General features: G+C 31.7%; 1 protein-coding gene across 21 annotated transcripts in view; it reads right to left on the bottom strand.

Moving 5' to 3' along the window:
- Positions 1–13,492, bottom strand: part of LOC128242756 (myosin-11-like) — an 86,277-nt gene that overhangs the window by 52,213 nt on the left and 20,572 nt on the right. For 9 of the 21 annotated variants that reach the window (XM_052960040.1, XM_052960032.1, XM_052960042.1 and 6 more), the window contains 11 exons: positions 11,302–11,385; positions 10,530–10,688; positions 9,731–9,793; positions 8,531–8,614; positions 7,711–7,794; positions 5,671–5,745; positions 4,440–4,469; positions 3,189–3,335; positions 2,390–2,473; positions 1,477–1,635; positions 72–218 (listed from right to left, as the gene is read on the bottom strand). In XM_052960040.1, coding sequence (XP_052816000.1) covers positions 72–218; positions 1,477–1,635; positions 2,390–2,473; positions 3,189–3,335; positions 4,440–4,469; positions 5,671–5,745; positions 7,711–7,794; positions 8,531–8,614; positions 9,731–9,793; positions 10,530–10,688; positions 11,302–11,385 — 1,116 coding nt within the window. Of the gene's footprint in view, positions 1–71; positions 219–1,476; positions 1,636–2,389; positions 2,474–3,188; positions 3,336–4,439; positions 4,470–5,670; positions 5,746–7,710; positions 7,795–8,530; positions 8,615–9,730; positions 9,794–10,529; positions 10,689–11,301; positions 11,386–12,446; positions 12,592–13,492 lie in introns of those variants that run through there. The other 12 variants (XM_052960039.1, XM_052960054.1, XM_052960052.1 and 9 more) reach the window with 11 other exon arrangements.

The following is a 13,492-nucleotide window of genomic DNA, read 5'->3' as shown; positions in this document are numbered from 1 at the left end:
GCAAGAATCATGTTAACCTAAAAGTAACATTCAATGTAAAATAATAATATTTTTTCCATCCTCCAACTTACACTGTCATCAGCCTTATTTCTGACATCCTCGGCATTCATGAGTTCCCTGTCAAGTTTCTGAAGGGCCATGTCTTTCTTACTTCCCTCGTCTGCTGCTTCTCGGAGACTCGCCTGCAGACGTGAGATTTGTTCATCACGGGAGACCAGCTGTAAGAAAACATGAGAATACTTAGTAAGATTGTATGAAAGGCTGTGTTTGCGCTGGTGCCAAGGAGTGAACGCCAACATTAGTCAGTTGTTTTTCAGTAAAAAAGGGGAATAACTCCAAATTTATTAAAACCAGCAATATTGTCTCTGGCAACATGAGTACCATGTTTCATTTGAATATGGCTTTTGAGTAATGGCCAAGGTTAAGTTTTCAAGGCCTGCTTCATATTTGGATTGAAGAAAAATAATCCTTAATCTTGACAATGTAGTATTTTGAATGATAAGGAGGACTTGCAATATCTTGAGTTTGTTTCTGAAATAGAATGTCAATGCACTTATTTCCTTTTTGTAACTATGCAGTAACTAAACATGCCATAAAACTGCATGTTAAACAAGTAGGCCTCAAAATTTTATAAACCAGCATGAGATCTTACACCTTAAAACCCTGCAACCAACCTTTCCTTGCATCAAGACAGTATCTCATGTTAAATATATGTAAATATCTACCTTAAGTCATGACACTTTCCTCCTCTTATCTGTCAGTTTATATATTTTGAGTGTTTCTTAAAAGGCAGTGGACTTCAATAACTAAAAGAAACCTGCCTTTGTGTCTGTGACAGTTTCTCATGTAATATATGTTAATCCCTTCCTTAATTCTGACACTTTCTTCCTCCTATCCATCAGTTTATATTTATTGAGCGTCTCTTTAATGACCCAAAATCTTATTAACTAAAACAAACCTGCAATTGTGTCTTTTACTATTCCTCACGTAAAATGTTTATCTATGACTTAAGCCTGGCACTTATATTTTGCAAAACCAAGCATCCCTTGAGATTTCAACACATTAATTTAGAGTGCCTAAAATCCTGGATCTAAGGCCAATATAAATTAATTCCTAGATTTTCATCCACTTTATTTTTTTTCAATGGGGGCGGGGAGTGACATTCTATTTTTCTTAGATGACTGTCTCACCGTTGAATATGTGTCCATGCTCTTTATTATCGTAAAAGGGACTTTATTCATGTGTTTCAAGTCAAACCATGAACACGATTTTAACTATTCTCCTTTTTTACATGTGAATGTAAAACATCAACACCGTAGGTATGAGTAAATATCATTCCCAGACAGAACTGGACTGGTACACAATAAGAGACCCTAGTTCAACATTTTTATTTGAGTCAATAAAATGAAAGGGGCAGCAGAAAAAAAGGGAGTGAGTGGGGATGAAAAAGTGGTAATTAATTTATAGTGGCCTAACCTGAGCTTGTGTCTGAGATAGTTTCTCATGTAGTATGTTTATTTCGGCCTTAAGTCTGGCAGTTTCTTCCTCCTTGTCCGTCAGTTTGGATCTATAGAGCGTGTCTGCCTGGCCGGTCACAATCTCGCGTTCTTGGAGGCTCACTTGTAGACGATCAATCTAAAAATACAATATGTACAATGTATAATTGAATGATATTTTCTCAGATAGCATTCATGAAGTTCATTTTAACTTTCATCTTTACGTTTCCTGTTTGTCCATATTTTTTAATGCAAAACAATGTAAATAAAAAACTGAATATTTCTATAACTGGCAAGAAATAAGAAACTGCATATTTCAATAACATGCAAGAAATTAAAAAGTGCAGATTTCATTAACTTCGAAAAAATAAGAATTTGCATATTTCAACAATTTGCAATAAATTAAGAAGTGCAGATTTCATTGACTTGCAAGAGATAAAAAACGGCCAATTTCAGTAACTTGCAAGAAATTTAGAAGTACAAATTTCATTAACTTCTAAGTAATAAAACAGCTGCCAATTTCAGTAACTTGCACGAAATAAGAAACTGCATATTTCAATAACTTGCAAGAAATAAGAAACTGCATATTTCAATAACTTGCAAGAAATAAGAAACTGCATATTTCAATAACTTGCAAGAAATAAGAAACTGCATATTTCAATAACTTGCAAGAAATAAGAAACTGCATATTTCAATAACTTGCAATAAATATGAAACAGCATATTTCAATGACTTGCAATAAATAAGAAACAGCATATTTCAATGACTTGCAATAAATAAGAAACAGCATATTTCAATAACTTGCAAGAAATAAGAAACTGCAGATATCAATGACTTTCAAGAATAAGAACCTGCCATAAATCATCATATAGACATTCTAAAACAGTACACACCTCTCTCGTTGATGAGGAGAAGCGACCATGGAGTTGTTGCAGCTCCTTTTCCAGGTGTTCCAACCTGCGGTCACCCTCTGCTACCTGGAATGGTAAATACACACAAATACAAAAATTGCAAGTTTAAAAGGATCTGTACAAAACTCATCATCAGTAACCACGGTACTTCATATATACAGAGGGACAATTGACTGACAAACTCTGGTTTTAATGAATATGCATGAGGCAGAACAGACAACTCTTCTTCCAACGAATTCCCATGTTACAATTAAGTATTCTTCAATGACCCTCTAATGTCAGTAGTCTCCATGGCTGTGTGGTCTTCACTGCTGCCAAAATTATTGTACTGAAAAGGCGGACCCGATTCAGTCCCGGCTTTTGCCACAATACTTAATTACAGGAAAGCTTCTGGAACATTGTGGAACCAATGAAACTACCTCATAAATAATTCATCATTACAAGATTTTCTTAGCCAAATCACCCGCGGTACACAACAAAGCCTATCGCAAAAGCGTATCAGGGGATTATCCAACGATGTGTTAAACTAGCCTAAAACATATTTTTTGTTGAACTTCTAAAGTAGGCTTTTATTTTTTCTTCAAAACATATGACAAACAAAAAAAAACATTAAAAGAAACAGTAACCAACAAATTGACCAGCAATTTTATAAAAGTTTTTGTTACAGTGAACTTTGTTTTGCTGCAGAATCTTAGAAGAAAAAATGATGTCCAAACTATGATCTCCTACCCTCATGATCGATCTCTGTCATTATTTTCTCAATTGTTCATACTTCACATACCTTTGTATTAGCGACCTTGACCTCATCCCGCAGTTGTTTAATTACGTCTCCGCGATGTTGAGCAGTTCCTAAAGCATCGCGCAGTTTCTCCTCAATTTCCCGATTCTCGTTACGAAGTTTGACGATAACGTCATGCCTCTCAGCGACCTGGATGAAATTGAAACAAGCTTTTAATGATATTGATTTCTCTATAATATATCCAAGAAGATTAAATTAATGCTAATACGATTGTGTCTTTTTAAGTTTGGGTCGTTGGGTCAGAAGGTTTTTGTTTTGCTTACCAGTAAATGGATGTCTGAGTTTACAATAAACAAAAAGTATTTTGAAAATAAAACCACACTAAAGACAATTGTTGTTTGAAAAAGCTTTTTTCTAGTTTCCAAGAATGATACTTAAAGCAAAGAAGGTTTATGGCTTAAAAAAATAGATGCTTACTGATTTCTATACTTAAAATACAAATTAAACAATCCTGTAGGATAAATATGGAAATTATAAATCCGTGTATCGTTTGGGAGAATATAAAAATTTGTGTGTATGGTATGGTAATATATATATATGGGAAATTGTACAGGGACAAAATTGTGTGAACGATATAGACTGGAAATTAAGTGACTTTCAACATCTACAAGGGATTTTAAAAATGAATTTCTAACTAAAATTATTTTTTTTTATGAATGTTAACAAAAGCATATTAAATCTAAAAGCAAAACAGCATTTCAAACATAAAGAAATTAGCACATTTTTAACAAAAATAAAAATAAATTACTCATTAAATGAAGACATTTATGTTAAAAAACTTTATATTATAGATAACACAATAACATTATTTTTTAATACAGATAAAGATATTTTTTTTAACATTTATCATTTTTTGAAAAATTACTATTGTGTTCTATACGCACATGCATAGTTTTGTAGATTATAAAACAAATCAGAAAGTTTACAAACAAGTAATTTCCAAAGCAATTTTGTTTTTACAATAGAAATAAAATTTGACAATTTTATCAAAAAACAATAAAAAAAATATATTAAAATTTGAAATTTAATATTCATATAAAAAATCTAAATTGAAGCAGAAGAATAATTTTGAAAACTAAGCAAGAAATCATGAAAACAGATGAATTTCCACTCATTGAAAAGCTCATAAAAGGTGAAAAAAAAGTCTGACAAACTTGTAAACTTTCCGTAAAAGCAACACATAATTGACAAGATTATACGTAAGACAGAAAGAAAATTCACAGCGAAACCTACTTCAGCCCTTTCACGTTTTAATTTCTCAACCTGTTAAAACCAGAATCAAAACAAGAAATGCTATAATATACTGATCAAACAATGTTTATATGATCTAAAATATACAACTTCCATGCAAAAACGTCATAATTCACCTTACTTATGTGGACATCAAATATATTTCATACAAAGTGAAGGTTACTTGCTAATAATTCAATGTTTGCGAGATTTAACATTTCGCGGTATTTGAGCGTTTATTTATTCCACCTTACGGCTAAAGGCTTATAGTCTTACTTACGGCCTACCGATTAGCTTTTACTTCTTTCATAAATGCATAAGTTTTAGTTTATGCCAATTCCCTTTAGCTAAATTGTGACTATATCTAACAGATAATCACGCTCGAGACTGTTTCCTGGGAAGAAATCAGTACTTGTGTCCATTTTGACAGTTACCCTTGTGGTGACTAAAACCACAATCTCTTTGGTGGGAGGCGGACACCTATTACCACTATTCCTTTTTCAAGCTATGAAAGTCTGGTCCCTTTAAAGCTATGACAATATCTCATTGTACAATCTTTATCAAGATCCCCTCTTTACGAGACTAAGTATGTATTCTCCCCCCCCCCCCAAAAAAAAAAACACAACAGTTACCCTTTGAATTGTATTCCCAAATTATTTGTCCACAAAAGTAAGATTATATCAATGACTAGCAACATTTCAGCCCCCCAGCCCCCTAACAAACCCAAATAAAATACTAACAGTTTGGTATGGTTCTCTGCTATAAACCTGAGGAAACAAACACTAGTAGGAATGTGCATAGAATAAATAAACAATAAATAAACACATTCTTGCCTAAAAACCATGCTAACACAAAAAAATATTTTGTAATGATTTTGTTCACCATATTTCAGAAAATGATTGTGTACCACATGCATTTTAGTTTTCAATTAAAATAAAATCCCTGCCAAAATAAATCCATCTACAGCACCAATTCATAGAACATGCATTTTAATATAAAATCAAGAAATATTGGTATCATTATCCCAAAAGAAATATGGATTTTTCTTATATAAAACATATGGAAGAAAAATCACAAAAGAAAGGACCGATCCAAAAGTTACAGGATTGTATATACGATCAGGGATGTATAAAACAAACCAAAAATATCAAATATTCAGGGGTACATAAATGCTTGGATCATTAAAGCGTTAAGTAATATCATGACACTATTTTTGGAAAAAGGCGATATTTACCTCTGACGTAAGGGCATCGCGAGTGTCTGTGGACGAGACCTGCATTTTCTGAAGACTGTTTGTAAGCATCGAAATCTGAAAACAATTAATTATATTACTATTAATAATTTTTCTTTTCACTATAGGGTATCATTAATTTTCATACCCTTATTGAAATCATACCCTTATTTGAGCAGTATTGGGTTTATTTTTCTGTTAGTTTAATTGTTATGCATTTTGCTGAAAATGCCCAAAAAATCAGTATATAAAAAATAACTGTTATTCATTCATATTATCTAAATCCTATGACTGTTTTTCAATGTTAAAAATATGAAACAAAATTGTGCTTTGAGAGGAAAAGGGGTTGGTGAAACTCCATGTACAACTCAGGTCAATGTCACACTGTGTAGAATAATTCACATAAAACAGCTAAGGATACTTTCACCAAGCATTTTCACAACAATTTAGTTTACACAAAAAGATATGACTTAACAACATTCAAGTTGATAGCATAAATTTGTCATATATCACGAACCACTATCAGGAAACTGTCTTTGCAAAAAGCACCAGGCAGGTGTATAAAGCATATACATATATTTTGTATTAAGCTCTTCCATTCAGACAAGCCATCATTATTTTATGTTAACAGGAATATATCATCTTTAATAATACCCTGTAAATACAATGTTCATCTGTATATACACGACCATGCATAGTGTTAATACTTACAACAGTTAATAGATGGGATTTGTGTGACATGCATATAAAAGTGCTCATTTACTCTTAACAATAATCATGCTTCTTACTATAATATAAAGTCAGTTTTAAGATTCTTATATTTAAAGAAGTGGTGAACATTTGTTTTTGTCCAATGAGAAAGAAAATATTTCTAAAGTCCTTATTGATTATAACCAGTGTTAAAGTGGGTAGTTTACACAAGAAAATGTGGACCACTAAAAAGGATGAAGATTGTTAGTTGGTACTTTTACAAAACAAAATGGTGATGTTTCTGTGTCGCATCAAACCATTTATTTTTGTAAGTACACTTTAATAACCTTCAACCATTACTTATAATATTTCATCAGGTTTCTTGGTCAATAAAAGCAATAACCTCTACCAAAACGTACACACCTTAAACATCTATTTAAAAAAAACCTCCCAATTTTCAATACCATTTACCTCACATAAAAAGCAATTTTCTAATCAACCCATGTCTTTTTCTGTCTACATCATAACACTCTCAAAACTTTAAAACCTATTCCCACAATAAGTACACAAAAATAAGCAACCAAAATGATTTCCAGAAAAGCTATTGCCTCCAGAGTGTCTGACCAAATTTCTAATGAAAATTCTATGAAAAGTGTATATTTAATTTATATTACTAATTAAGGTGTTCCTGCAAGGCTAAAGTAATTTCTTGTACAATTTTTTGGCAGTTACTAGTATTGTTACCTAGGTCACATTCCTAAAAATGCTGAATTTAATATTTCAGGTTTTATTAAAATATCCTTTCTTTTTTAAACTGAAATCAATAAAAAAAATCTAAAAGCACAAAATCTGTCAAAATTGATTTTTTTGATTTTTTAATCCTGAAACCTTTAGCCATAACAAGAGTTCCACAGAGTGAATGCAAATGCTCATCTGTTCTTTACAGTCAAACATGTGGCACAATTTGGTAATTATTAAAGCAAGAGTTGGAAATGCTTAACATTGAATATCTGGTAACATGTCTACTGACTTTTATTTGAATAATTTGAATGTTATTTAGTTACGGCAATGTTGTAATTTTTGCAATAGACAGCAATGACACTGACACGAAAGGCAATCACAATACCTAAACAAAAAAATTCACTAAATAAACAAGCTTAAAAAATTTTAGAAAAAATTAAAGTGATCACATTGATAAAGCTTATGAAAAAAATTCAAAATTGGAAAGCAGATACCGTACTCTTTGCAAAAAAGAAAAAAAACTTTCCCGACAAAACACACAAACAGAGACCATGCAAAGAATACACATCGTGAATACACATGTACTGGGTCACATGTACGTGCAGAAAATACCTGTTCACACGCTTCAGCGTGCTTAGCACGCAGTGACGTTAGTTCGCCTTCTTTGCGTGCAATTTTAGTTACACTTTCACTCGCCTTATTGGTGAAATAAAAACAAAAACGGGTTAAAATGTTAAACTGAAAAGTACTTCCTTAATCGTATGGAATGAAACATAACAAAGGGACATAATTATTATTGCACTAAAAACAAAATTTCAATTTGCATGTTGGGTAAGCTGTAAAAGTTAAAAAAAGTTAATATTATGGTTCATTGGTTAAGTATGCAGAAAAAACAAGTTATATGAAAACTAAAATGGATAAAGGCCACACCATTTTATTGTTTTGTTCTACAGATTTTGGTAAAAAAATATATGATTGAGCCAGAGCAATTAAAATAGAAATACAATTTTTCCATTTCATTCAAAAAAGGAGCCGACAAGGAGCCGATAATAGTAAAAACATTTTTTCCTATATAATATTAAAATAATAATCTGGAATGTTAATTAAGGCATAAATCCTACAGATCATTCGTTGAATGAAACTTTTGAAGTCTCCAGGGAGACTTAAAATAAATAAATATATTTTTGGCATTTTCGGAGGAACAGTAAATCCATGGAACAAAAAATTAATTTGGTGTGGCCTTACAAACATACTTCAACATTAAAACAAAGCAGGTGAAAATGAAAAATTCGAAAATGAAATGTATGGATTTAAATAAAAATCATGGGATAATATTGTTAAATTGTAAGTTAGGTCATGGATGAAATATTAAATGGGGTTCAGGGCATTAATAAAATTTAATGCTTGCAACTAAATAGTGTAAGCTACATACTTCTGTCTTTGCATCATCAAGTTGTTTCTTTGAGCTGTGCAGTTCATCTTCAAGGGACTTAACTCTGCCTTCTACTCTATGGAGCTAAAAATAGCAGTGAGTTATAAATAGCGATTACATCATCAACACTACATACCCCACCGTCAAATTTGACTGGCAGTTTTGTTAATTATAAATAGGTGACTATATGTGTGGCAATGAAAATAACATAAATGAGTACAAATATTATTAAATGAACACATGCCATGATAACAAAAAGCATTAGATAAGTTAAATTTAAATAGTGACTACAAATTACATTTCAACTTTAATATCAAAAACTATTTTCAAGCGTGATTACATTATTTTAGTAGCCAATTTATTAAAAGCTAATGATTGTATGCACAAATTAATATTCATATACATCAATTGGAAAATACTATACCATAATATAATACATTTAGCACAATTTTGAAAATCAATATGAAAACGTGTACGTCCAAACTAAAATCAAAGCGTGCCTAATAAATAGTGCCAAGAAATGGGGAGAGGTAGGTGGGGTTAAATAGAACTAGGAAATGTTAGGTGTTTTTTTTGTTGTTTTTTTATTTAAAAAAAAATGTTTCTAAATTGTTTAATAACTTAAAGGTAACTCCCAACACCTAGATAGACGTGAAACAAGAAAGCTGTGTAGCACACGCTTACACTCGCCTGTCTTTTTATTCGAAAAAAAGGCAAACCTCAAGAATTGTTCAAGTCAGAGTAAAGACCATTATATTTAACATTTGTGTACATGTGTGTGATGTTTCTGACAACAAAATCTGTGTACCAAGTTTTATTGGAATACCTTGTACATTTTTGTTTACATACAACTTTAAAGGTTAAAAATTTTGCATGCCGATGACAAAGACAACAACGCCAATGCTATAACAAAATCTCAACTTTGATTCTTTAAACAAGAAACTATTAAAAAACTGAACTACAAGTCTGAGAAAATATTGCTGAAAATTTATATGTATTCCATCACCCTTTTTTCGCCATAAGAAAGTTTGGCAAGTTACAAAAAATACATCTTAATCTAGATGAAAATATTAGTAAAAGTAGTTTCATAGTTTTATTAAAAATCTGAAAAAAAAATTCTAAAGAGGGGAGGAGTGTGTAAATAGGAAATAAGAATAAAGGGAAGCAACCACCACTAGATGTGTGAAACTCAAGAGTTACCTCCTCTAGCTGATGTTTAACCTTATCCTCCGATATATGGTAATTTTTTGTCTGTTGATCCAGCTATAGTTAGCATGCAGATGCATAAATATTAATTTATTATATTATATTACAGCAGTATGGATTTTAATGACAATGTTTGTTTTTCAGACCAATTTGGGGCAGAAATTTTAACAAAATATTGAACTCCCTAAAAACATTTTTGTGTATAATTAAGAAGTTGATGTGTTTTCAAAGTTACTCATAACATTTAAAGTTAAGTTTTAGTAAATTCTAGGATAAATAAGATTTCCAAAATTTAATCTAAACCCTTTTTTTGATAATCAGAAAGGCTGTAAACCGGGCCTTCCCAAATTAGTGGAAAAACACATTGAATTATTACCACATGCACCTTAAATCATTGTCTATGCAATAAATGACTTCCGCCTACCACGAAATGATACAGTAATAGGTATATTTCTTTTAAGACCTTGAACTATGACACACAGCTTAACTCAGCTGAACTTACTGAACAGGTATAATTCCAACTACTTAGCCTATGTTAGCAAATAGATCCTTTTAAATTAACTGAATGCAAAAAATGAAATGCACTGATCACATTAAGATAGCTAACATGCAATAGAACGCTCTATCAACGATCCCAGGCAGTAAAACAAAACATTTTTCTCATAATGTCAATGCTTATCAAGAGACGAGTCAAGGTTTAAAATTATAAAAAACAGTTGAACCAAAAACTAAGTAGCAAATAACACATAAGGATGATTCCAAAAACATTATGACCCATCAACTCAATACGCACCTCCGAGACTGCAGCATCACGTTTTTCTTGAAGACTGAGAACGTCCCGACGGAGTTTTTGAATCGTCTCGTCCCGACGTGCGAGCTCTGACTTCAATACAGTGTGGTGGTCCTTACCGGAGGTCTGGCCGTCTCGCAGTCTATCCTGCAGCTGACCAATCTGACGAAAGAACAAGAAGTAAAATTAAGTAAAATCCACAGCTATTACGCAAAAAGCAAAACCATCAACATTTACATGTAGCTTTATTTTTAGTTTTACATGTTCATAAACAAACAATTTATATGTTAAGTGACTTCTTAAACAAATAAATGTCCATGCTGCCTATGTACAACACATGAATGGCTATAATGACACTTTTTAAAGCTTTTAAGTTTGACAAAGTCACAATGCATTTAAAATTTATTATATCAAAACTTTCATACATAAGTGTTAATGATTTTTCTTACAATGGCAATGTATTTGCATAGAAATGTCAAATTATTTTCAACAACAATTTCTAGGCTTTGTAAAAATTTGTAAATGATTATTAGAACAATTTCAAGGGTTTAGTATACATGTCAAAGATAATTCATATAAATGTCAAGGCTTGTGTGTATACATGTCAATGATTTTTAGAACAATATTAAGGCTTTTGTACACATATGTCAATGCTTCTTATAACAATCAAAAGGTTCATGTACGCATATGACAATGATGTTTCATAACAAGGTCAGAGCTTATTTGTGCATGTCAATGCTTTTGTATAAGTGAGTGATTTTCATGTATTACACACCTCCTCCAAGGCTCGCCTGCGTTGCTCCTTCGAGTCTTTCAGCTCAGATTCCAGCGTGTGAATACGACGCTCATAATGAGATGACTGGAAATATAATAAAACATTGTCTATCTAGTCAAGTGGCGATAAATTTGAAAACTTTAGCCTCAGAGTAGACATGTTTGAGATTTTCAACAATCTGATTATGCCCAAGCCATTCATATTCTTACACCTAATTTGCTTGTCTGTATGTTTTTGTTAGGTGTTTTTGTTAATTCATTTAAGCTTAATTATGTGATGAATCCCTCTGAAGTTTGTTTCCAAGGTAAAAACCTGTCCATTTCAATCAGCGAATAGCACTTGGTATTGGTGGGGATTGAACCAATGACTTCTCAATGAAAGCCAGATACATGTATACCACCAATTTGCTCTCAATCTCTGAAATCTTGATTGCTTTTAGTTCATTAGGTTTACCAATGTTAAATTAAATACACACTTGGCCAATTGCATTCGGAACTCCTCAGCCATTTTTATCGAAAACAACCTCGGATATATTTGGACTTTTTACATAATCAAAAAGCGGTACTTTAAGTCCGCTGCAAGTTGATCCCGTAGTAATTTAATTTTAAGTTAAACTTAATGACTTAACTCTTGGTAATCTTAATTATGTTTGCAATAATTTCCTTCACTTGCAATCAATCTAAACTTAGATCAACAAATGTAAGCTAAACTACTTCTTTAAATTAATGATATAATTCAAAATATTACGAACTACTTCTACTGATGTACCAGCATACATCCGAGGTTGTTTTCGATAAAAATGGCCGAGGAGCTCTGAATGTGCCAATTGTTCAGAACTCTGTTAAACAAAGATTACAACATTGTTGCTAACTTCATTGTCAACTTTCAAACTGTTACTGCTCTGAAAGTTTAATGCATACACTTGTGATCTGCTGTAATTCTAACAATATTTGATCCGAACTTGTTTATATTTAAACATGTAAGCATAATTATCAAATAGATCACGTTTAAGAGTTATCAAACGAAGTCGTTAATCACGTCGTTAACTTGTTAATGTCTTAATTACACATAACAGAGGCATCATTTTAAAGAATAGAAAACGATTCAAGGCTTTGAGTTTAAACAACGAAATGAAAAATGTTTACCTGATTTGTTTTAGACATCTTTTATTTATTTCCAATCCAGAATTATCATGTTAAAGGTTACCTTACAGAGTTAATTTCACCAAACATCCATAGTATAATATTTAAACTAAGAGCAGAAACCCTAAATCTTCCTCAAAACCATAGCTAGAATTTTACATTCCAAGTTTATTCACTAACACCTCTGTGTGCAAATTCGTAACAACCAACGTAACTTAATAGTCAAAATGTTTGATTAAGATGATAATGACTGGTGTAGCCTTTGCAAACTTATTACAAAGTATAAATCAAATATTGAGATCAGTCAATCTTTAGATTTAAGACTTCGTTGATCTATAAGACTATATTATCTCTGTTATTAAATGAATATTTCTGATACAAAAATGTGTCATGTTTTTCAACAACTTGAAATTATTTACTAACAAATACCATCCTTTTAGATGTTAGTCAGATCCTGACATTCAGTTATATATAAGATCTCTTAAAATCTGTTAACAAGACTACCTTGTAACGAACTCTAACGCCCATCTGTAGTTCTTTCAAACAAGGGGAACAACTCTTCAATAATTAAAGACAGAGTTGTGAACCTTGCTATACATGTACTGTCTCTAGCAGTCGTATTAAAGCACAAAGTTTCATTCAAATATCACGAGCAGGTTATGAGTGTTTAGGCCAAGGTTAAAAATTTTGCTAATGACTTAAAGGCCAGAAAAAATATTTGTGTGGTTAGTGTTGCATCTTGTCCAAAAACAGATAGGGTAGAAAGGAATATTTTTTTAGGTTTTATGTAAGAACTGTATTGTCAGCATTGGGGAATGGCTTTAATGTAATCTTCAGTATAAAGCTTATTAAACTCCATTTTAAAACTTTTTACTAATCATTTTAAGCAATGAACTATAAAAACGGTAGGGTTGGTGCCCATTTCGTAGGTAGACCCACCGTGGGAAACCCAATCCAGAAGTTCTTTTTTTAGGCCTTAACGCCAAGACAATACCTCAACTTTTTATCTTCAAAAAACAGACAAATTAAACATGCTAAAAATAATTTTT

This window comes from Mya arenaria, chromosome 8 (genome assembly GCF_026914265.1).
Source record: "Mya arenaria isolate MELC-2E11 chromosome 8, ASM2691426v1".
Taxonomy (NCBI): domain Eukaryota; kingdom Metazoa; phylum Mollusca; class Bivalvia; order Myida; family Myidae; genus Mya; species Mya arenaria.
Note: the sequence above shows the minus strand (reverse complement) of the source record. Positions and strands in the feature narration are given on the sequence as shown.